Genomic DNA, 25,479 nt, shown 5'->3' with positions numbered 1-25,479 from the left:
TATAAAATCTTATCAATTAACTCAGGCTTCCAACTTTATTCCCAGTCAAATTCTAAAGATAAGCCAACCTCTTTCCCTGAGTCCCAAATAGAATCATTCATTATCTTCTTCTAAACTTCCTGTTTCTATTGATGATACTATGATATTTTGGGTCATCCAAGTTTACAGTTTCTTTCTTACTTCCCATATCCAATCAATTCCCAAATCTTTTCAATTCTGCCTTCAATTCTTCCCTTACACCTTTTTTGCATTCATTCTTTTCTTCTAAATTACAATATGCCACCACTCTAGCTTATACTTCCATTGCTTGCCATCTGGATTAGTTATTGCAATAGTTTTATTGCTATAAACCTGCTTTCACACATTCTTCTCTTCACATAGCTATACATTTAATTTTTCTATAGTATTAACTTGCTAAAAAACCAAAACAAAACAACTCTTATGGCTTCCTGTTTTTTCTAGTATAAAATAAAAAATCATCCTCAACCCAGAAATTAAAGTCCTCTATAATATTGTTCTAACTTACCTTTTTAGATTTAGTTCATAATTCTCCTTTCATAAACTATGTGTTCCTGCAAAACTAGACTCTAAAGTCCCTTGGCTTTAGTATTTCATTTTAAGTTTCTGTGCTTCCAAACAGGTTGTCTCTCATGTCTAGAAAGTTTTCCATCCTTACTTTCAACTTCTTGTAATCTTTTACTTCTTTTTAAGATCTACCTCCTAAATGAAACCTTTTTTGATTTCCTCAATCTTATTTTTTTCTATTCCCTCAAGGTATTTATAGGTACATATCTATTCTTCACAATGGAAAATAAGCTTTTTTGAGGGCAGGAATTTCTGTCCTCACTATGTAATATAGTGACTTGCACACAATGTGGATACTTAATATATTAAATTAAATCAAAATTCTTCATTTTCTTTACCACTACTAGAAGTCCCTACATAGGATTAGCAATGTCTTTCCTTCCATTTTGTGTTTCCAAGGTACACTGGATTTTTCAATACCTCTTTCCTTTCATTTTTGTGTTTGCAAAGCACACTGGATTTTTCAAAATTATTTCATTAGTGCTTGAGGGAAAGAAGGCAAAACAAATTTTGAATAAAATAAAGAATAATCAATTTATAGATGTTCATAGACTATCTATAAATGGCCAAAATTATCTCCTCAGTTATTCTTATCTATCTAGCATCTGGTGACAAAATCAGAGGAACAAGAAGTACCAAACATTCTCCATGAGAGGAGAAAAAACATAAGGAAAATAAAAAAGTAAAGTGGTATGGAAAAGAGATAAAGCATGAATGTAGCAGACCTAGGCAGATATTTTTCTCTTATTTGCTTTCTGGTCCCAGCCAATGCCCCTTTATTCTATCTCTTAACAGCTTCTAGAATTAGTACTTTTGTGTCTCATTAATCTAACACAGTGTCAGAGCTCCAGCTTCCAATGGTGAAAAGAGGCTTATTCCTTCATATCTTGAATAGATGTGGTCTCAGTAAAACTGAGACCTGTTGAAGACCTTAGATTAAAAAAGCCAAAATCTCCCATTGCATCCAGGGCCATCTCCAGCCATTCTGATCTATATTTGTCCACTAGACCCAGGTGGTTCTTGAGGAGAAAGGCAGGTGACCTGACACAGTCCTCCCTTACTTAGATCCAATTCACTTGCATGTCATGGCATCACCTCCCTGGTGTCATGGTCTTCTTCGAGAACAAAGAACAAACAAAAAACAACAAAAATATCCACCTCTGTCCTGAGTCTCCTGAATGTAGCATAAGCATAGGGATAATCTATTTATATGCTTACCTTCAGGAATCACCACATTTGCTCCTTCTTGAGGGATACTATAATTATTTTCTGGTGATGACTGCCAAAAAGAATCATTAGACCATAAGCTGGAAGAGGGAAAAAATCAATTCATTCCCACTCTCACTGTCACCATCAACATTGTCAAAAAATTTGTAGCATAACTGTCCCTGAGTTGTAAGACACTCATACAAGATGTCTGGGATAAAAGAATGTCCATTTCAGCTAAGAAATTGCTCATTTGTTTTTATGTGAGTTTACAATATCATGAGAAAGACCAGATATTTACGGTGAATAAAATAATATGTTCAAGATTGGGATTTTTATTTTCTCCATATTACACAACTGACTCATATTTCATTAGAACAGGGATAATGCGGTTTGTGTTCAGAGGTTATGGGAAATATTTGCTAAATATATTATCCTATTTAATATTTCCAAAGTAGTATTTTAGTATGGAAAAATGCAAACTGAATACATTGATAAATATTTAATGACTTTGATACTAAAGATATTATATGGAATAAAATTTTCTCTATGAAAAATTATTTATGTGTGTGTATATATACATACATACATATACATACATACATATACATACATACATACATATGTATACATACATATATATGGTAAACTTTACAATTTATTTCCTCTCCTCCTGGAGTCTCTATTTTGCGAAGTAACCCATTTCCCTGCTTTCATTCCCTGTACCTAAATTTCCGGATTTCAAAATCATACCTCTACTAATGTCTCATTTGGGAACTTCCATCATTAACTAGTGCTGACTTACTCTAGGACAACCTACTGCCTGTGAGGTCTAATCACCTCAGTATGTTTTTTTCTTCCCACCCTCTTTCTCTTCCTCCTTCTTTCTCTCCTCTCTCTCCCTCTCTCCCACCCTTCCTCCTTCCCTTTCCCTCTCTCTCTCTTCCTACCTCCCTTCCCCCTCTCTTTCTCTCTCTCTCTTTATGCCCCTCCCTCTCTCTCTCTCTCTCTGTTTCTCTCTCTCTCTCTCTCTCCCTCTCTCTCTCTCTCTCTCTGTCTCTGTCTCTCTGTCTCTGTCTCTCTCTCTGTTTCTTTCTCTCTCCTTCCCTTCAATCTTGGCACTCTATCCACTGTTAACAGGTTACTAATAAATTGATAAAAAATAATTAAATGTCTTCTATAATAAGCATTCTTACAAGTGCTACAATACAAAGACAAAAATGAAACAATTCTTTCCATCAAAGGATTTGCATTTTGACAGGGGAGACAACATATATAATGTATAAGCATATGCAATCAAATTATATAAGAAGTAAATATGAGATAGTTTGAGTGTAGGGGCATGAACACTGGAGGAGAACAGGAAAGGGCTCATGACATTTGAACTGAGTACTTTACAAATATCTCACTTTATCTTCATAGCAATGCTGAGACACAGTTGCTGTTCTGTCTTCATCTTACAGATAAGGAAACTGAGACCAAAAAAAGTTAAATGATTTTGTCAAGATCACACAACCAATGAGTTTCTGAAACTGGATTTGATTCAAATCTTCCTTTCTCATGAAAGGTCTAGTACTCAATCTACTGTATCATTTATCATCTCTCAAACCTCTTAAATACATATTAAGTAAATACAGATAGAAATAGTGCAAGGTAGACCAAATATAAAGTGCAATGAAATATAGGCACTTCCTTCTTTTTATGTGCATAATTCCTAGAAACCACATCCGTCTATGCAGTGAACTCCGAAGACTGTCAGCCTCTAGGATAAAATAAATTCCATTTAGCATTTAAATGTCTGCATAATCTTACCATGACTTAATGAGGCAGGATGGTACAATAGAAAGAGCATGTCCTTTGGACTCTGAGAGCCTGAATTCAAATCTCTATTCTTACGCTTCTTACCTGTGTCAGCTTGGGAAACTCAAATTTCTTGGGCCTTAATCTCCTACCTACAAAATGGGAAGTTGGAATAGATGGCTATTGTGGCCCCTTCTCAATCAGTCACACTACCACTTTCTTGTATATCACTCTGTGCATCCTGTGATCTAGATATTCTATTTCCCACCTCCATGCCTTTGTACCAACAGTCTCCCACGCCTCAAACTCTCTTTCACTCTATTTCATGCAATTAACTCACTTTCTTCAAGATCTGGATCAAGTGCAACCTTCTACTTGTTCAATTTTCCCCTCCAATATATATTGGATATAATATATATATTTTCCCCTACCATATATATGTTTTTTATTTGTTGTGTGTGGGGAGTGTATACATACATATACACATATATGCACACATATGTACACAATACCCCCCCACATACATGTAAACAATTATGCATGCACATATACATATTTATATACATATCCATATAAATATTGGTATACAAATATTCATGTTATCTTCCCCATTAAGATGCAAGCTTCTGAGGGCAGAGATTACTTTGCTTTTGCCTTTGAATGTCCAGCAACTTAGCTTAGTGCCTAGCACATAAAAGGCACTTGCTTAATTTTTGCTTGTTTACTTACTTTATAAAACATTTCACTGTAAAGCAAAACATCAAAGTAGATTCTATTTTTTCCCATAGGAACAATGTGAAACTTAGAGGTTATTATTGTGACCAAGAACTCAATAATAATAATTATTATTATTAGCACAATAATAGGAAAAAAGCATTAAGATAAAATAATTTTAAGATAAAATTTTACATCATATAAATATGCATAAATCTAATGGGAGTAAAAAGATTACTATGATACATAAGAAAGAACACCATCATGAATGATATGATAGGAAAAGTATTATTTAAAGAAAGATAATGGAAAACTATCATACTTGTATATTTCTGGACGTTTTCTAGGAGGAGGAATTCGTATAGGAGAATCTAGGGGAATACAATCCTGAAAGAAGCAACAGTAAGCTTGGAAATTCACAATAACATCTTTCACACCAGGATCTAATGTCCTTGAAGTAGCTTGGTTTGAAGACAGATAATTTCTTCCTGACACTGAAAGCAACAGCAGAAATAGCTTTAATACATTCCATTACCAAAGACTACTTATATCTAAAAAAACTATAATTTAGAAAAAAATTGCATTTTTTGACAATTATTTTTGGTTTACAACTTTGATATATCCTAAAGTTGATATATTATGATCATGGATATTTTGAGAGAAATACATCTAAAGTGAATGTAAATCATGAAAGTGTATTTCTAGAAATTCATTCTGGGGTAAATGTTGACATAGGTTATTTAGCATAATCAAAAATTGTTAGACTTTTTCATAAACATTTTCAATCTCCCCAAAGTAATGAAGTACAAAGGTTGCATAATAATGTGAAAAATTATAATGTCTGGTGTCTTTTTGAACATATCTGGCCTCTTTATAAAAGAAAAAATGTTAAGACTTTGTCGGAATACTTAAGTTGATATCAGGAAGTCAGATCTAGGTCTTTAATTAAAATATGTTGGAGTATAAGTCATATAAAGCATTAATTAACACTATAACCCCTTCCTGGTGAATGCAGACTTCAACATTTCAAGGACCTCTGATTTCTTGAGCCTTGCCCAACTTAGGTTGCTTTTCAGAGGGCAGGCATATAAATCCATGGCCAATTCCATACTGAAACTTTTCCTGTTTGGTAGGTATAGTGTGAAATCCTGCTTGGCTCACCTACCCATTGAGAACTCAGTATTACTTAGATGGCACAACAAAACACTGGAATAAAGCACAGCAATAGATCAATGAATACCCACCTAGGTAGTATAAAGTACTAGTGTTCTTCTCAAGGTGCCAGTCTCCACTTCTACTAGTGTTCAAGTCAAGTGGATTTGAGGATCCATTCCTCATATCAATAATATTGAACATATCAGCCTTTTGAGTGAAATTATGAGATATTATCACATAGTCTTCATCCTGTGTGTTTTTTTTTTTTAAAGAAAAACTACATTGTGATTTTCTTTATGTTTTAGTGGGGATAATTTAAGACAGTATATTTTTACAATTGTATATAACTACTTAGTTGCTACATGACTTTTAGAGCTTTGAAAGTTTTGGTTTACCTTCCCCTGTAATTGATTATATATTTGTAATATATTTGCTCGCTTAGCAGTAGGTACTTCTTAGGGTAGTTGTGAAACCTTAAAGGGCTAAAGAAATGTGAACTACTGTTTTCTTAAGAGTTTTTTTCTTACCTTAAATCCATAGAATGTGGAAGCATAGGATATATTAGTTATATGTTCTACACCCTTAAAGTACCAGTTAATATGGTTTGCATTTGGGATCAATGCCATCCATCCAGACATGTGAGTCAGTCGTTTCTTTTGAAATGGAATAATGCTTGTGCCTATATAAAAGCATGGGAAAAAAACCAAATTATATCTATCAGTACTTCTGAAGGGCTTCTATTTTCAACAGTCAATTACAAATAGGAAATCCCTGTCTAGCTTTTAGTATTATTCAGAATTATTTAAAAAATATTTTATTGCATATACTCTACAAAGGTTCCTAACTAAGTTTGTGTGTTATGAACACTTGGCAGTCTGATGAGGTCTATTGATCTCCTTCTCAGAATAATATTTTTTTTAATTCCTCAAATAAAACAAATAGCATTACAAAGGAAACCATTTATATTGAACTAGTTATTAAAATACTTTTTAAAGCCATATTCATAGGTCCGAGGTAAAAAATTCCTACTCTACAAATTCTTTGCTTTACATAAAGTTCTAAATATTTCCCATTATAAAATACTAAAAACCTTTTATTTTCCATTCAAAACATAATTTTAAGTTTATTTATATTTTAGTGATAAGAATTTTTAAAATTATCTTGCAATTTTGGCCGACAGTATAAGTCAATGATTTATCTTCTCATCTATATTTTAAGTTAAACTATAGTTCCCAGAGATGGGAGAGGAAAACATAATCAGTGGTCTAGTATCACATGCTGGTCATGTTCTATATAGGGCAGAGACATCAAGAAACCAAAAGAAGGAGTAAGTTTTTGAAGAGTTTGAAAAGGTGCTGTGCAGAAACCAAAGACAGTATGCTTCGTTCAATTCCTAAGAAGGAGAGTAGCTTATTTAGATATCTAAACAATTAAGAACTTGACTTTCTTTGGGGAAAGGAGGGAGAGCAGGCCCAGAGATTTTTCATAAGTGAAGCAGTAAGCTTGGAAATAGAGTAGTTGTGATTCCTGAAAAGGACCAAAATACACTAAAGCCATTTATTTCCAAAGCTTTTAGAGAAGATTAAACTCAGGTGCTGGGACAGGTGGCAACAGGGAAATGGTTACAATACAATAGTCCACATTGGGAAAGAAGAGAGAATAAGTTATACTGGCATGAGTCAGGAGTACACTTAAGTAGAGATGGTATAAGTTGATGCTGAGGGCACTCACATTTTAAGTCATTTCACAGAATCATGACATTTTAGATTTGGAAGGGACTTTAGTTGGCCATTTATATCAATCCATAACTAAAAACAGAATTCTCACTATAAACTATCCAGTAAGGAATCATCAGTCTTTCTTTAAAGGGTACTAGTGGTGCTTGTAGAGAGAGAAAAGGGCAATCTCCAAAGTATCTCATTCCATTTTTAGATAGTTCTGTTAGGAAAGTTTCTTATTTGAAGCCTTAATTTGCCTTTTTTGCAACTTCTTTCCATTGTACTTAATTTAGTCCTTGGGACCAAAGGGAAGAAGTCTAACCCTTCTACTTAAAAAGCCTTCTACTTGGATTCAGGTTGGACCTGAAAACAAACTCTTTAACAGTCCTGTTTCCCTGGAGATTTCTTTTCTCGAAGTTAAACACTTCCTATTTCTTTAAGCAATATTTATATTTCCTGGACTTCCAGCCCTTTACCTGGCTGCCCTCTTCTTTATATTAACCAACTGGTCACAACATTACATGAGGGTTCTGAAAAATTAAATTTGTTTTTAATTTTCCACTCATACTTTATCAAAGGAAATCATTAAGGAGTTTTATGATAAGAAGAGAAGTTGGGTTGGTCATGTGGCAAGAAAAAAAGATGATAACTAGAAAATCAGAGCTCCACTGGTACCCTCTTAATGTCAAAAAAGGCCTCTAGGATTTTGGAGTGACCTTTTACAAGGACATGGTTAAGTGGCAAAAGTCAAACAGGATGGGCAGTTAGGATAGGTTATAATCTACATCAGTGGAGGGAAAATTCATAAATCCATTTCAATAAAATTTTATTATAGCAAATAAAATCTAAAAAAGTTTTCTGCTAGGAAAAACTCTGCTAGAGAATTTGACTAGGGAACTGATGACTGAGACTATTTCTGAAAATTATGTTTATTTTACCAAATAATCTTTTTGGTTTTTTGCCTATATCACACTCTTGGTTTTGTCTTTTCATCAAATTGCCCATTTTTATCACTGTTAATTTTGTATATTCAAAGAAAGTACATTTTCCCAATAATTTAATTTACTGACATAAATTGTACTGTGGAATCTTCTCCAGCCATGCATAGTAAAAGAAAAGCAATTGCTGCTGAATTTCTTACAAAGGACACAACTTCTACTGCCATCTACTGGAAACTCAAGCAAATAGCAAGTACAGCATCCTCAAAAGTAAGATAAAAGAGATCTTACAGCCAGAAAGGATAATAGATTTGTATAATCCAAACTCTAATTTCAAAGTGGAGGAAACTGAGGCTGATAGAAGTTAAATGATTTATCTAGTCATCCACGGAGCCATCCATCCATGACAGAAGAGGAATTTCTATTCAATTCTTCTCACTCCAACTCTAAACATTTTTTTCTACCATATGACAAAAGTGAAGCTATGAATAGTTTATTATTACATACTACTGCTTAGACACTGTGGTTTCCATGAGAACAATAAAGCTGGCAGCAGTAATTGCTATCCAGCTAAACCTAATTCAGAGGAAACTACAGAGCTCAGCCACTGAGGCACACATATGCACAGAAACATTGGGCCAGTTAACTATACTCACAGAACTTTGAATACACTTAATTGCAAGATCTTTCTAAATTTGAATACCTGTTATCTACCTCAGGGTCAAACTTTCCTCTTAACCTCTCTCCCAATCTAGCTCTGTGCTAGGTCCCTTACACTTCACTGATCTTGGTTTTTGACTGCTTCCTTTCCAGATAATCTTTCCCACTTCTGGCCCTCCAGTTCCAAGACATGTATCTCATATGTCAGTTTGTTTGTCCAGTGGTTCAGGCCACTAACTATGCAGGAATTTCCTTGTTTCACCCTCACTCCCCTAAACTGGGAGGTATCAAACAACACCATGGAATCCTGCTCCAGGGCAGGAACTAGGAAGAAACTTGCATCATGGACATCAAAGTGAATTATTCAAAGACCATGATAAGCCCAGATATAACTAAAGAGAAATTTTATTGGTGACATCTTTATAGCTTTAGTATAGCACTTATCCTACAGAGATTTTTGGATGGATAAAATGAGATAAAATATGTAAAGTGCTTTGCAAATCTTAAAGTGCTATTTATGTTGGCAGTTATTAATACTAATAACAATAGCTATTAATGTTCATCTCATTTAATAATAACAACCTAATAATGGCCCAAACAGTAATCATTAATAGCAATAATACTGGCTAACATTTATGTAGTGTTTCAGGTCTGCAGAAATATCTTACTTTCAAGTAAGATATATTGCAATAAATCTAACTTTATCCTCACAATAACCTTGCCTTGAAAAAGATGCTATTATTATCTCCATTTTATAGATAAGAACAATAATAGTATCCACACTGGAAAGCTAATAAAATAATGATCTAAAACTATTGTTGATAATGATAGTTTAAGTCATTTGAGGTCCCTCAAACACATTTATATACGCTCTATAAGGAGTACAACAATTAAATTTAACTTGCCAAAAGAATCTGAAAGAATCACATCTTTTTCCAACAGAGAGACAGGGGAAGGCTTATTGAATGCTAATCGATGAAAGCTGACAGAGGAGTCACAAACTGATCCAGGAAAACCGATGCTCCATTCAGTTTCTTGTTTGCAGTGTGTAAGGTCTAACAACGAGCTGTGGGGAACAACTGAGTGTCCTTTGTGTTCTGTGAAATAAACATAGATTTTATTGCTTTTATTTCACTGTAGAAAATTAAGAAATGATGAATTACTTACCATATACAATAGAGCCATAATTTTCTCATCCTTGGCAAATGATATGACCACAAAACCTCAGTTGAACAAGAAAGGACAGAGTCCCTAAGTGACCAGCCAAAGAAGAGAGGTTGCTCAGTGAGGGAATAGGAAGTCAGAGGATAAGGAATTTATCTCATTCTAACTCTGTTTACTCCATCTTTTTTAAACCAATTATCATTTGCTAACTAAATGTAAAGGCCTGCTAATTCTATCTGCTAAAAGACTACAAGTGGATCTTAAGATCTCTTAAATTTGGCATCCTCTAAGGTCAGCACCCTTGGGCAAAGCCCTGATCACCATATCCTGGTTATAGCTCTGATGTGCAATACCTATGATCCATTTAATCACATATCTTGTTATTTTCTTTCTGAATTCATTGACCTAAAGTTTTTGATCTTATAAATAATATTTTATTTTCCCCATTATATATTTAAAAAAAAATTTAAACATTTGTTTTTAAGTTCTGAGTTCCAAATTTTATCCCTTCCTCCTTTTCCTCCTCCTTGAGATGGTAAGTAGTCAAATATAGGTTATATTTATTCAATCATATAAAACATAAGTACTTGTATTTTAAAAATTATTTTTAAAAAAGAACAAAAGGTGACATTCTATATCATAACTTTAGAGTCGCAAAGCATTTAACTTACATTTTTCATTTGATCCTTACCACAGACTTAATGAGGTAGATATTATACTAATTATCTCTGTTTAATAGATAAGGAAACTGAAGCTAAATAAGATTAAATGACTTCTTCATGATCACATATTCAGTGTTAGAAACTGAATTGGAATCCAGGCTTCTCCTGCCTTGAGGTCTAGGACTCCAAATGCTATAGCATACTCATCTCAAAAAATAAATAAAATTGACAAATAACATATAGTTCTATTCAAGCTCACAGAAACATTGGTGAGAATAAAATAAAACTATAATACAGGCCTTTGAACTAAAAAGTGCTACACAGATATAAAGTGTTATTATTGTTATGAAACAAATCTGATTTAAATGATCAAAGAATCTATAAATGCTAACCCACTGATCAAATTTGAATCTATATTTGAAAAGAAAAAATGCAAATACTTTTAAAATTCAAAAATTTTTAAAAACTTCCTTAAAACAACTTTGTAGAATTCAAAGAAGCATAATGCTTCCAAAATGTTTTTATCAATCTATTATATTAGATATATGTAAAAGAAAGAGAATGTATCATAATGTCATTAGCATAATACTATATATTTTCAATAAACTTTGTTTTTTGAATTTGATGAATTGGGTCCTGGTTAATTGAATATTCTAGTTTTCAAAAAATCACAATACAACAAAATACTCAACCTCAAAACTCTGCTTAATATAACATTATCTTTGATAACTCACCAGGCATAATAGGATCCTATTTTATCTAGGGGCTTTTGCCAAGAATATTAAGTATAATTGTATGTTCTTATGGAGTCAGAATGGGCTGAATCTGTATTAATTCCATGTTATTTATATATATATATATATATATATATATATATATTAAAGTAAATACTTGTCAACTTATTTGGCATTAGACTTTTTTCCTGATCATTGAAGAGTATACAATTTGTAAAAGAAAATCTTATTCTTTGTTTCTTTAATTCCAGATAAGTGCGTACTGAATAGTCAGCCTTGTTTCAATTTTCTAAGGTAATGAACTATGAATAATTGCTTTAGAAGATACTACTCTTCCCTTAAGAGGCTATATAGCACAATGGCTAATGTTGGATTTAGAGCACTGGTGTACAGTGGGAATCACAACTTGGGAATATGATCTATGATTCCACAGAGAATGCAAGTAGCAAAAAAGCTCCAACAACGCCTTGGGAGAACTTGGGCCATCACTGGCATTATACTTTCTTTGTTCAATTTTTATATAAAACCTGGCCTGACCATTTTACTTTGTTCTGCTGCTACCCAAGACTGGCTTCTTGTGTGGAAGTTCCCCCAATTAACCCTAATAAAATCTATTATTAACCAAAATGGCATGAACCCATCTTTCTTCAGTATCTCAGTGTTCTCTAGGAGGATATGCCACCTCAAAATTGGCATTATTAGGGCAGAACAAGATCTGCCCTTTTACCCCTAGGTTCCTATCCTACCTCTGAAGTTTATTAAGCTGAGGAACCAGGGGCAAGTTCTTTAACCTCACCATGCCCTATTTACCTTATTTATTGAAAAGAGATAACAATGCCTATCTTGTAAGGCTTTTGTGAAGACTAAATAAGATGATATAGACAGAGAAACTTTACATATTTGAATGTGCTATTATGATAATTCTTATAATTAAATTTGAAAAGATGTGAGAATTCGCCAAAAACTGATTTAGTTGTAAGAAATAGAATATGTCCATTGTCTGAAAAATCTCTGAAAAGGTTAAAAATAATCTCTTATATACATTAATTAAATACATGTAAACTATATTATATGATATCTGGAAATATCATATATGCTGAAACAGTTATGTGGTGCACAGAAAAAAAGCAGCAGGTCTAGACTAAGAAAGACCTGCATTCAAATCCTATATAGCTATATTAGTTGTGTCACCCTGCAAAGGTCTCTCAACCTCTATTTGCCTCATTTCTTCATCTGTAAAATGTTACTAATAATAATAATAACACTCAACTCCTTGGGTTATTGTGAGGATCAAATGAGATAATAATTTTGTTACATTCTATTCTACTATGTGAGTAATGTTATGTTGTGATATAGAAGGAGCTAGGTAGTGCAGTGGATAGATCATGAGTCTTGGAGTTATTTAGAACTGAATTCAAACCCTGCCTTAGACACTTTTAACTATCCATGTAAGTGGGCAAATCCATTAACCTCAGTTTCTTCATCTATAAAATGGGTATAATAATAGCATCTACCTTCAAGGATTTTTGTGAGGATGAAATGAGATCACATCCATAAAGTACTCTGGCAATCTTAAAGCACAATATAAATATTATTTTTATATTAGAAATATCAATACCTGTAAGTGAACCATCTACGTCAATCAATACGACTTCATGTTCCCATCGAAATCCAGCTTTGTTTGGGGCATGAAAGTATTGAATGTCTATAAATCTGGCACTCCAGCCTCCACATGCATCATTGCAAATTCCAAGAATGGATGTCACTCCCAAAGCAACACAGTTTGGACGGTCAAAGTTCATGAAATATACAGAAGATACTGTTAACCCTTCATTAAATGGAAGGAGCAGACCCTTGGAAGTACAGTATGAGGGGCCCAGTCCCAGTTCATCAAGGTGGCCAACTATCTTGGCATTTTTTATCAGTGCTCCATTGATTTCACCCCACCCTCCCACATATGTAGCCAGAATCCTCTTGGTTTCTATCCCAGCGTCATCATTATTGACCATCACAAAGTTATGGAACTGAAGGGCTCCCCCATTGACCCATTCAGCTCCTTTTTGGCAATTCCAAGTAGTCAATGAATTAAATACTGCAGGCAATGGAATGGTAGATGTACAAGATCCGGTTTGCATGGGGAAATATTCTTCAAAAATCCACAAACCAAACCAACCTTGTGAATGAACAGTATTGTTAAAGAATTCTCCAAGGGGAACTCTTTTTTGGCAAATATTTGGATCATAAGATGGTCCATCAGGGTGGTTGTTCATTCTGTACCAGAAACCAAAATGAGTGCCACCTGCAGCAACATTGTGCCTTATGGTATTATTAGGATTGGTCACCCAAAATGCCGCTGGTGTAACATCATCATTTAGTAGGCTAGTGCTTTGCTGTACAAATATTGCCAGATTATATTGAAGGATATTGCCATGTTCAATCCCATCTTCTATGAAAAATGCTCCTCCTCTGATGTCATAAATGATGTTTCTCTCAACAAGAAGGTGGTGGGTGTTGTGAATAGTAACTGCTCTGTTATAAGTCTGGTGAATGGCACAGCCCCTTACATAAGATCTGAACTTCAAATCTCCCAGCAAATGCCAGTGTATGGGATATCGGCCCAACCGGAAAGCTTGGCCAGCGTGAAATACCTATTAGATACAAAAACCATAGTTATGAGTCAGTGTGGTATAGTAGTGGATAATGTTAGAGTTACAATCAGAAAGAATGGGTTTGAAAATCTTGCCATAGACACTTGGCTGCCACAAATCAATTTCTTTCCAATTTCATCATCTCTAAAAATGAGGCAATGGAATTCAAAGGCCTCTGCGGTCCATTCCAGCTTTAAATCTATGACTATTTTCACATGTTTCTTAGATATTTCCTTTTCTAGAATGTCAGTAGAAAGGTCTTTGGATTTGTAATCAGAGTATCTGAGTTCAAATCCTTTCTCTGTTAATTGCTATCTATAGGACCACAGTAAATTCATTTATTTTCTCTGTTTCTTTGTTGTAAAATAAGATGGTTTAAACTACACAATCTCAAAAGTACCTTCTATTCTTTAAGGATTAATAAATAGTCTCATTTTAAGGGGGCATCAAGATGATACAGTAGAGAGCATACCATCTTAGATATCAGGAAGACCTGTATTTAAATTGAGCCTCAGACACTTACTGGCAGTGTCTGAGCAAATCCCAATTAAGAAAGAAAGGAAAGAAGGAAGGAAGGAAGAAAAAAGGAAAGAAGAAAGGAAGGAAAGAAGGGAGAGAAGGAGGGAGGAAGGAGAGAGGGAGGAAGAAAGAAAGAGAGGGAGGGAAGAAGAAAGGAGGGAGGGAAAGAGGGAAGTAAGAAGAAAGAAAGAAGGAGAGGGAGGAAGGAAGAGGGAGGGAGGAAAAAAGAAGGAAAGGAGAAAGGGGTAGGTAAGGAAGAAGGAAAGAAAAAAGAGAGGGAAAAGAAGGAAGGGAAAAGGGAGAGAGGATGGTGACTGGAGACAGAAAGGAGGAAACATTGTTGGGGTTTTTTTAAGCTTCAATCTGTATTTAGATAGCAACATTTCTTACTCTGGAAATGGACAGCATTTTCATCATAAATCAGAGTTGCCTTGGTTCATTTTACTGCAAAGAATAACTAAGTTATTCACAAATGATCATCTTTTTTTTTCTTTTTTTAATTGAAGCTTTTATTTTCAAAACATATGCAAGGATAATTTTTCACTATTGACCCTTGCAAAATCTTGTGTTCCTATTTCTCCTTCTTCCCCCAACCTCCTCTCCTAGATGGCAAGTAATCCAATATATGTTAAACATGGTAAAAATATATGTAAATCCAATATAGGCATACATATTTACATAATTATCTTACTGCACAAAAAAACATAAGAAAATAAAATTCAAGCAAACAACAACAAAAGAAGTAAAAATGCTATGTTGTGATCCACAGTCCTCCCTCTGGATGTAGATGGCTCTCTTTATCACAAGACTATTGGAATTGGCCTGAATCATTTCATTGTTGAGAAGAGCCACATTCATCAGAATTGATCATCATATAGTATTGTTGTTGAATTGTACAATGAAATCCTGGTTCTGCTCATTTCACTCAGCAGCAGTTCATGTAAGTCTCTCTAAGCCTCTCTGAAATCATCCTGCTGGTCATTTCTTACAGAACAATAATATTCCATGACACTCATATACAATAACTTATTCAGTCATTCTCCAATTGATGGGCATCCACTCAGTTTCCAGTCTCTTGCCACTACAAAAAGGACTGCCACAAACATTTTTTGCATGTGTGAGTCCTTTTCCAGGAGGAAACATTGTTGATAGGATCATGGCATCAACTGCAAATAAACTGCCCCTGACAAGGCAGGCACATCAGTCAGGCTGAAATCATCAGGCAATCAACTAATATTTATCAAGCACCTACTATGTACCAGACACTTTGCTAAGAACTGGGAATAGAAAGAAAGATAGAACACAATCCCTGGTCTCAAGGAGCATCAGAACATCCTGAAGGAGAGTCAAGAGGCAGCATGTTCCAGCTGAGTCAAATGGTCACCATTACCATCACCACTTCAACTATCACCTCTTCTCAAACTCTGAGATTTAAGTAAGCCAACCTTTCATTTTATATAAGAAACCTGAAGCCCCCAGAGATTAGATAACTTTCTCAAGTTTATAATCTAATGATGATACTTGCAGTTAGAATTTCTCATTTTCCCCCCAATAAATGTGAACTTCTTAAAAGCAGAAACTATCTTTGCTTTTCTATTTGCATCCTCAGTGCTAAATACAATGCAGTAAAAATTGGTAAGTCCTTAACAAATGCTTTTTCATTCATTCATTCACTTATAGTCTAGAACTGTAAGAGTATATATATTTAGTGGTGGGTTGTTAAATGTTTAGCAATTGGTTTTTCAGGAAACATGTATGTATGATACATTTTAAATTAAATCTGTATTCTTAAAATTTGTCCATCACTTTATTGTTTAGACTAGGGCTTCTTAAACTCTTTCCAATCTCAACCCCTTTTTATACAAGAAATTTTTATGTGATCCCAGGTAAACATGTATATAAAGTAGGTATGCAAAACAAACCTTAATTGATAATAAACCATAATTTTGGAATCCCCACATTCAGTTGCATGACCCCAAAGGGGGCTGTGACTCACAGTTTAAGAAACTTTGGTCTAGATAGTCGACAAAACAATAAATCAAGCCTTAATGTATAGTGTTTGTTGATTTCAAAGGTGTAAATGTTGACAATGAAAAAAATTTAACAATTGTCTCTCAATTCCCACTGGATCCCACTGGATCTAGCACACTCTATAACTCAGAGGCCAGCTAGACTGATCTGCTCATTTTACAGATTGAGGAAACAGGCCTAAAAAGATTGTTAACTTATTCAAGGTCAAACCTTCAGGAGGCAATTTGCAGGTAGAACTGAAAGAATATAGTGACTGGCCGAATATAAGGAGTGAGGGAGAGAGAGATTATGAAGATGAGGAGCATGGGTATCTCCTTGGTGCTATGCAAAGAAGAGATGTGGGCAGGGGAAGCTAAATATCTATCTTCAAATATTTTAAAGCCTACCATGTAGAAAAGAAATGAGTCTTTTTTTCTTCCTACCAAAGGGCAGAACTAAGAGAAATGAGTAGGAGTTGAAGAGATATAGATTTAAACAAGATTTAAAAAGAAAATTTCCTACACTGAAAGCTATTCAAAAGTGAAATGGATTATCCCAGGAGTTAGAGGTTCCCAAATCACTAAAGGTTTTCAAACAGATAAATGACCACTTATAAATGTTAAAGGGAGAATTACTATTCAAGTAAGGGCTGAGTTAGGTGATCTCAGAGTTCCTTTTAGCTCTGAGATGCTGTGAATGTGGCCCTGGACAGGATGAGTTTAATGTCCCTGGTGGGACATTCAGGCAATAATCACAGGATTCAGAGCTGAAAGGGTTTCTAAAGAGCATGTGGTTCAAACCCTTCATTGAAGATATCCATCAGGTCATTGAAATTGAAGACCTAGGGCTTGACATTTAAAAAGAGACGTGGTTTCTGGGTAATTTAATCATTTTATTAATAATGCCAGCATGTTTATTAATAAAGGTTGGTCACTTGGCCATCTTTCTTAGACCAAAGATCCCTCATGGTAGTGACTCAGAGTTTATATGCTCTTGAAAGAGTGGGTGTTCCTGAGATTGGCAATCAACTCTGATTGGCTAACAATGAATGAGAAAATAAATATTGCAATGAAAGACTAGGTTATATTACAATGAGGATCCTGATTTAGATCAATTAAATCTTGGTCAAAATTTCCATATTGCCTGTCTGACAAAAGGGAGAATCCACATTTCCCCAGACTAATCTGAGCAAATACAATGAGCAGGAATGTACCCATCAGCCTAAATTTAGAATTTATTCTCTTTGATTAGATCTTAGTCATTTTAGTTGGATAAGTCATTTTAGTTTGGGTAAGATTACCCACACTGCTTGATTTCTGGATGAGGAAGTAGAAAGAGGGCTACAATACAATAACTAATCTTAATGCAATAATTGGTCTTAATAGAATAATCAGTTATGATACAAGAGAAGAATAATTATTTCTCTCAAGAGCTTGTGAAAAAGATTAGATTTGAGACCTATATCAAGTTTTTTTTTTTTCAAATCTAGTTGTGATAGTTAAAACTATGAAAGTGATCAGAATTGTTAAAGAAGCGAATATAGAAAGAGATGAGAGCAAAACAAGACTAAAATCTTAGGTAATGACAACATTTTATGAAAAATGAAGCATGAAAAATGACTAGAGTAAGTCACTGGTGATCTCGAAGATAGTACTCCCAGCAAATCAGCAAAGGGTACATGATCAAAGAATCAAATATAGTGAGTTGAATATGAAAGCGTAGTAGCAAGGGAATTAAGATCACTACATTCTCCTCTCCCTTTTTTTTTTAAAGAAATCTGGAAGTATATGAATGAAGAGAAATAGTCTATTACTATATTTTTATTTATTATACAATAATATTTTATAAAGCCTAATCTTTGCCTCTATGCTAACATTCCTTAAATCCTATCAATTCTTGTTCATTTCACATTTCTAATCATATCATGCCTTCCTCTTGCTCTCCAAATTCTGATTCACTTTATGTCTTTTCTCACTTTTGCTCTTCAGTCTTTACTTACTGATCTTCACTCACAAATCAGAACATTATTCTGATCTACTCTTTGTTATAGGAATAATCTCTGACTATAGAGGCAGCAAATAGTGGAGTCAATAGAACACAGGACATGGATTCCTTTGATATTTACTAGTTGTGTGACTCTGGGAAAGTCACTTAATTGATGTCTACTTTGGTATCCTCACCAGTTAAATAGGGATAATTGTACCACTTCCCTCCTAGGTTTGTTGTGAGGGTAAAATGATGTATTTGTTTCATATTTCAATTTAATTTTTATTTTGAGTTCCAAATTTTCTAATTCTCTTCTCCTTTATCTTCCTTCATTGAAAGGCTGGATATGAAATTCCCACTATATGTATGAAATAATGTGAAATATATTTCTGGATTAGCTATGTTCCCCCTCAAAACGCACACACACATACACACACACAAAAAAAAAGAGAAAAAAATGTCTTCAATCTGCATTTTGAATCCATTACTCTCTCTATCTGGAGATGGTTAATTTTTTCCATTACCAGTCTTAAAAGAATTGTGGTCAATCAAAGAAAGTTACTAAATCTTTCACATTTAACTATCTATAATATTGTTACTATATACATTGATCACTTGATCCTGCTCAGTTCACTTTGTAATAGTTTGTCTAAATTTTCCTAAAAACACTCCCTTTGTTATTTTTTTACACTACAATAGTATTCCATCAAAATCATATGCCACAATTTGGCCATTATCCAATTAAAGGTCATTTCCTCACTTTCTAATTTGCTACCACATAAAGAGCTGTTTTTAATATTTTGGTACATCTGGGACCTTTTGTTTTTTCTTTGATTTACTTGGGGCATAGACTTAGTAGTAGTGGGTCATAATTTTATAGCCCTTTGAGCATACTTCCAAATTGTTTTCCAAAATGGAAATAGTTCGCAGCTCCACTAACAGTGGATAGTATAGTAATACTATTTTCCCACATCCTCTCCAGTGTTCGTCATTTTCCTTTTCTGTCATCTTAGCCAGTCTCAGGTAAGAAGTAGTCACCCAGAGTTGTTTTAATTTTCATTTGTCTAATTATTAGTGATTTAGATAATTTTTTTCTTATGACTACTGAAAATTTTGATTCTTATTCTGAAAATTGCTTGTGTTCATATCTTTTGACCATTTATCAATTGGGAAGTAGCACCTATTCTTAAAAATTTGGCTCAATTCTTTATATATTTGATAAATGAGCTCTTTAGAGAGAAAATGATCTATCTAAAATTTCTCATTTCCCTGTTTTCTTCCAGTCTTGGCTACACTATTGTGTTTGTACACAAAAAAGTTTGTGTAATTAATTATCCCTTTTACCTACCATAAACCTCTCTATTTTGTTTGGCAATGAATTCCTCCTTTATCCATAAATCTGACTATGTCTTCCGAAGTCCTTAAACTAAAAATAATAAAGTAGAAATCCTGAAAATCAAAGGAGCTAGTTTGTCTTTTGATTCTAAAATATCTGGGAAGTTCTCCTTTTTAATTTCTTGAAATGTAAAGCCTAAGCTTTTTAAAAATTACTGCTTAAAAATTATAAAAATTACTGCTTTCAGGCAGTCCAATAATTCTTAAATTATTTCTCATTCTCTTTTCCTAGTTATTTATTTTTTCTATGAGATATTTGAGTATATAAATAGAAGATTTTTTTTCTATTTTTAAAAAATCTTTTGAATGTGTTTTATTTTTTCTTGATGTCTTGGAGTTTTTAAGCTTCTATCTGTCTAATTCTAATTTTTAAGGAACTAGTATCTTTATTATTTTTGCCTCTTTTTCCAAGCTGTTAGTAATATTTTCATAATTTTCTTGTATTGCTTTCCTTTCTTTTCCTAATTTTTCCTCTACTGTTCTGATTTTAAAATTTCTGCTCTTTTTTATCTATTTCTTTATTCTTCTAGAAATTTTTATAAAACTTGTTTCTAATCTGCATTTTTCCCCATAAGGCTTTGCCTGTATATATTTTAAAGTCATTGTCTTTTGAGTCTGTGTCTTGCCTTTCTGTCATCACAACAGCATTTATGGTCAGGTTCTTTTTTGTGGTTATTGTTAACTCATTTATATAATCTATTTTTGACTTTGGACTCTATTCTAGAGTTTATCTTTGCCTATCTCTGGGAGTAGAAAGGAAGATGTCTGACTTGTTTTTATAATTTATATATCCTGTTACTTTTATACCCAGGTCTGTTGGTCTATAAGTTTTTAGTGCTTCCAACAGAAATATGATCTATGGAGTAGTCTGGTCACTTCCTTCCTGGTTTTTACTTTGTCCAAAACCAGGTAGGGACCCTGAACCTTCATGACTGCAAGCATTGCTTTCCTATGTCCTGGAACTATAACCCAGAAATAAGTAATGGATAAAAGGTCTGCCAAATGGTACATGTTCCTCTTTTCAGTGCTGAAATAAATCTCTTTTCAAAATCACTTTCTGACCAATCCCCTTAGCATCTCTGTGTATTGGGCATTCTTACAGCTGCGACCACTGCTACTTCCAAGGCCACAGCTGGTACCATTTCCACCTTACTTCTTGCCAATCCCTATTCCCAATATCTGTACACCATTCTGTTGGGGGTTGGAAAAAATGACTCATGGTGACTTTTTGTTTATAGTTTCACTTAGAATTCAGTTTGAGGCCCTTCTTAAAAGTTCTTTAGAGGGATGCGTTGGGAACAATAGTAAAAAATATGTTCACTTTTTTCAGCCATCTTGACTCTGCCCCCAAGATAAAATTTGTAAAGCATTTTGCCAAGCTTAAAACATCATATTAATGCTAGCTATTCATTATTATTAAGATAGTTATACATTTAATTGCAACATAAGAGGAATGTGAATTTATTTAAAATGCACTGCTTACCTCCACATATTCTATTCTTCCTATAACTAGATCTGCACTAGGTTCAGGAGCATGAAACATAATACAGCCTCCAAACTGGTCGCTTCCTATTTCTTCACCAAACTTCCCTTGTAGACATGTCTGGGTAGCAAATTCCCCTTAAAAAGATGTGAATGCATGATTCCATCAGTGATTACATAGTTCACATATACTTTTAAATACATTGATAAAGATATTTTGATTCATTTCCCTAATTTAGGTGAATGAACCCAGTCTACTGTATAGCACTTTTCAAAGGCTCATATCTATCATCTTGAATCCTTGATTTCTTTGAGGCAGATAGAGCAACTATTATAATCTACATTTTACAAAAAAAGGAAGCTGTAGCTAAGAGATGTGAGGTGATTTGTCTAAAGTTCCAGGGGTCCTCAAACTACAGCCTGCAGAACAGATGCAGCAGCTGAGGACGTTTATCCCCCTCACCCAGGGCTATGAAGTTTCTTTATTTAAAGGCCACAAAACAAAGTTTTTGTTTTTACTATAGTCCGGCCCTCCAACAGTCTGAGGGACAGTGAACTGGCCCCCTATTTTAAAAGTTTGAGGACCCCTGGAAACCATATGACTAATTAGCAACTGATCAAATCCCACAAGATCAAATCTCTTCTGACTGAATTTCTGTTCTATGACCTTGCTTCCAAGTAGAGGACCAACTTTTCAGAGTTTAGGCAGGTTAAGGACTTTGTTTTGTCTTTATATCATCACATCATTTGCATCCACATTGTAGATATTTACTAAATGATATTATAAAAAGTGAATTGATTTGAATTTATCTAAGCCTTTTTCTGTGTAGTGCAAAGAATTTTGTTATTAATTGTTCAGTGGAATTCATTGTAGTCACAATCATGACTGAATGAAATATTCAGGGAAAAATATATCAGGCTGAATTCTATAACTGTGTATATAACCAATCCCCTCTTCTAATATACCTATTTTTATAGATGACATTCTCAGAAGATAGGGATTATCTAGTTTTTAGAGAATTAAGAAAAAGAGGTTAAGTGCACTCACTTGGTGAATAGGTGAATAGTCTTTTGTCAGCTTTTCAGATACTACACTGATTGCAGTCTTATAGATTTGTAAATTGAAATTTAATTATATAGAACACTAGATTATAACAAGGAAAAATCCAAACAATGCAGAATAAACAAGTGTATAAACGTAGCAAAAGTAAAAGACCATATACTTTTTCTATCAAAAGCATAAATAGTTTCTGTTGCTATAGAAACTACTGATTTTCTTAAGGCTTTGTCTCAAGGGTATTTAATTTTTTTTGTGCAACCTTCAAACTAACACATTTCCTATATTTCATTATTTAAACTGTATTACTGAAATGCTTCACTTTTTTTTTTTTTCCTAAGGCAGTTGAGGTTAAGTGACTTGCTCAGAGTCACACATCTGGGAAGTGTTAAGTGTCTGAGGTCAGATTGAACTCAGGTTTTCCTGATTTCAGGGCTGGTGCTCTATCTACTGCACCACCTAGATTCCCTAATGCTTCATTTTTTTAAGAACCTTAACTGCACTTTTAAATTCAGTATACAATAATATAGTCAACAAGGACTTTGATTTGAATTTTAAAATTCATGTATCTTCAAATAATCCAAGAAAATTCTAAACTAAGGCTAGCATGATTAAAATAGTTATACTAACACTGTGGAAATACCTGTATCAAATCCATCAGGACATGCTGGAATTTTATCATTCCATTCTATATTATTGGAGCCTCTCACTAGGATATTTCTTGTAAGAACACCAACTTCAGCCCTTGCTTCAAATAATGTCCCATCAGGAAGTGTGATGGTCTTTCCTAAATGTGTATATTTCAAGGAACTGGTTAGCTTTATAGACATGCCATCGTCAGAAATTGATGCAATTGTCTTCTTTTCATTCTCTTTTTGACTGTGTCTGTGAAACAAACCCAAAATAAAACCATGAGATTATATGAAAAGCACAAGCATATCATATGTTTATTAGTTTTATATTAAAAAGTATCTGTGAGGATATTGTGGGCGAGAAAATGAGAAGGAATATAAGTGCTCAAAGAATTATGAATCAGCCTGTTTATTATCTACTGGCATGTAAGGCAATGTAGTTCTCCCTATAGTCCCATGGGTACACAAATGAACAGTGGCTTAGACATTTATTGGTACTGCACCCTGATTGAGAGCCCAGATCTTTGGATCTTTGTTTTTATTTTGAATTGCTATTTCTGAGCTGATTCACAAAACACCAATTATATTGAAATACAGTTATATAATATTAAAAGTTACAAGTTCACAGACTCCCTGAAACCTATTATTGGACTCTATGGGATCTCAGTTTGAGATGGACTCCATGGAAGATTCTGGGACTCCTAGTTTGAGACTCTCATTTAAAGCCTACTCTAGAAAGCTTTCCCTGATTTTTCTTCACCCTCAAATTTCTCTCCCAAAATATTCGGTTTTTATTTATTTTGGGAAATCATATGTTGTTCTGAAATATAGTTATTGTATAATGTACCACAATTACCATTTTTTGTTTGAATTTCTTATCTCCCTAAGCACCTAGCCTGGTGCTTTGCATATTGAGGATCCTTGATAACTAGTTGTTGAATTGAACTGAATTTAAAGTTCTAATATATAGGAAATATATTTATTCTATGCTTTATAACAACCAAACATACGTTTAGTGTTTGCTACATAGAAACTGAAAATGAAATGGTTAAAAAGGATAAAAAGGAAGAGAAAACTCAATATGCTTAGGCTAGAATCTAACGATACAATTCTCAATGATTTCTCATTAAAAAGCATTTCTATGAAATAGATTTTAAAATATTAAACTGAGACATTCTTGCTAATGTGATGTTTTTGCTAATACACTATTAAAGTTTTTTTTTTTTCTTCATGTCAGAACATAAGCACTTGGAAGTTAAGTATATACTTAATTCTCTTTAGCATCTGCATGTCTATTTTTAACTTGTAAAATGGCAAAGTGACAAAAAATGCCAGCTTGAGTCTTAATTTCCTAAAAAAAACAACCCTGAAATTAAATGTGTGTCCCAACATTATTGAGTGGTTTTCTGTCTTGAATTACCCTTTATTCCTTGATAAATGTAAGCATTTTTAATCTTACATTGCCTGGGTTTTGAGCAAGAAAGTAAAAATATTTTTTAAAAGCTTAGTCTAGCAATATTGTTAGACTGGTAGTCTTCTTTATTTTATTTGCTGTCTGCTGAGCTATAAGATTAAACAGAAGGAAGAATCAGAGATAATTTTAGTTAAATAATCATGTATTTAAAAAAGCCTTGTGGATATCAACTTTTATTTTTGTGGCTTTTCCCCTCAATAATTACAAACAATTGTAATCAGGGGGGATCAAAACTATAATGAGCAAGATATATTCACTAAGCAGATGTCATCTGTTTCTTTAATTACTTCTAATTTAGAAAATTGATTAAAGTTTGATATTTTGGCAAATGCCACTTAATTCAATTGAAGTATTACATTTAGTGAGAATCACCCACTATATTCCACTTTACTTTTTAGGACCTTCTCTTGCTGTACCTGTGTCCAGTAGTTGCAATCACAATTTCATCTCCTACATTCCATGTTACTGCTTCCTGTAAAACCAGAGTGCTCTCCCCTGCTTCTGCAGTCTGAGCCAATCGAGTCCAGGTCACAGGAATAGGCAGACCTAGAGTTGTACAAATTCCAAATAAACATACAAATTCTAAATTTGTATATATTTTCTTAGGCATTTATATCTTTATAAGCTTGGATTTTACATGTACATATATATGTGTATATGTATATATATACATACATAGATATAAATATGAATATATAGTACCTATTTGTGGTTTATGTTCAATTTGTAGTAAGTTTTTACCTTTTCATCTTGAGCTTCATATTTTAAAAAAAATATAAGTACACTGCTTTCTTTATTGCTATACAATAAGTATCATAGAATTGATAGCTAAAGGAGGTGACCATCTTATCCAGTTTCTTCCCGTTATAGATGAGAAACTGAGGCTCAGTGAGATTAAGTGATTTTTCTAAGATCAAAAAGTTTAATAAAAAGGCAGAGC

General features: G+C 33.7%; 1 protein-coding gene across 3 annotated transcripts in view; it reads right to left on the bottom strand.

Moving 5' to 3' along the window:
- PKHD1L1 (PKHD1 like 1) overlaps positions 1–25,479 on the bottom strand; it is a 159,377-nt gene that overhangs the window by 46,575 nt on the left and 87,323 nt on the right. For all 3 annotated transcript variants that reach the window (XM_023496455.2, XM_031947124.1, XM_031947125.1), the window contains exons 46-54: positions 24,956–25,085; positions 23,077–23,318; positions 21,378–21,514; positions 12,955–13,984; positions 9,682–9,873; positions 5,988–6,139; positions 5,550–5,709; positions 4,628–4,799; positions 1,804–1,892 (exon numbers count right to left, since the gene is read on the bottom strand). In XM_023496455.2, the coding sequence (XP_023352223.2) occupies positions 1,804–1,892; positions 4,628–4,799; positions 5,550–5,709; positions 5,988–6,139; positions 9,682–9,873; positions 12,955–13,984; positions 21,378–21,514; positions 23,077–23,318; positions 24,956–25,085 (2,304 nt within the window). The remainder of the gene's footprint in view (positions 1–1,803; positions 1,893–4,627; positions 4,800–5,549; positions 5,710–5,987; positions 6,140–9,681; positions 9,874–12,954; positions 13,985–21,377; positions 21,515–23,076; positions 23,319–24,955; positions 25,086–25,479) is intronic.

The sequence above is a fragment of the Sarcophilus harrisii genome, chromosome 1 (assembly GCF_902635505.1).
Source record: "Sarcophilus harrisii chromosome 1, mSarHar1.11, whole genome shotgun sequence".
Taxonomy (NCBI): Eukaryota; Metazoa; Chordata; class Mammalia; order Dasyuromorphia; family Dasyuridae; genus Sarcophilus; species Sarcophilus harrisii.
The sequence above is the reverse complement of the archived record's forward strand: the minus strand, read 5'-3'. Positions and strand labels throughout refer to the sequence as shown.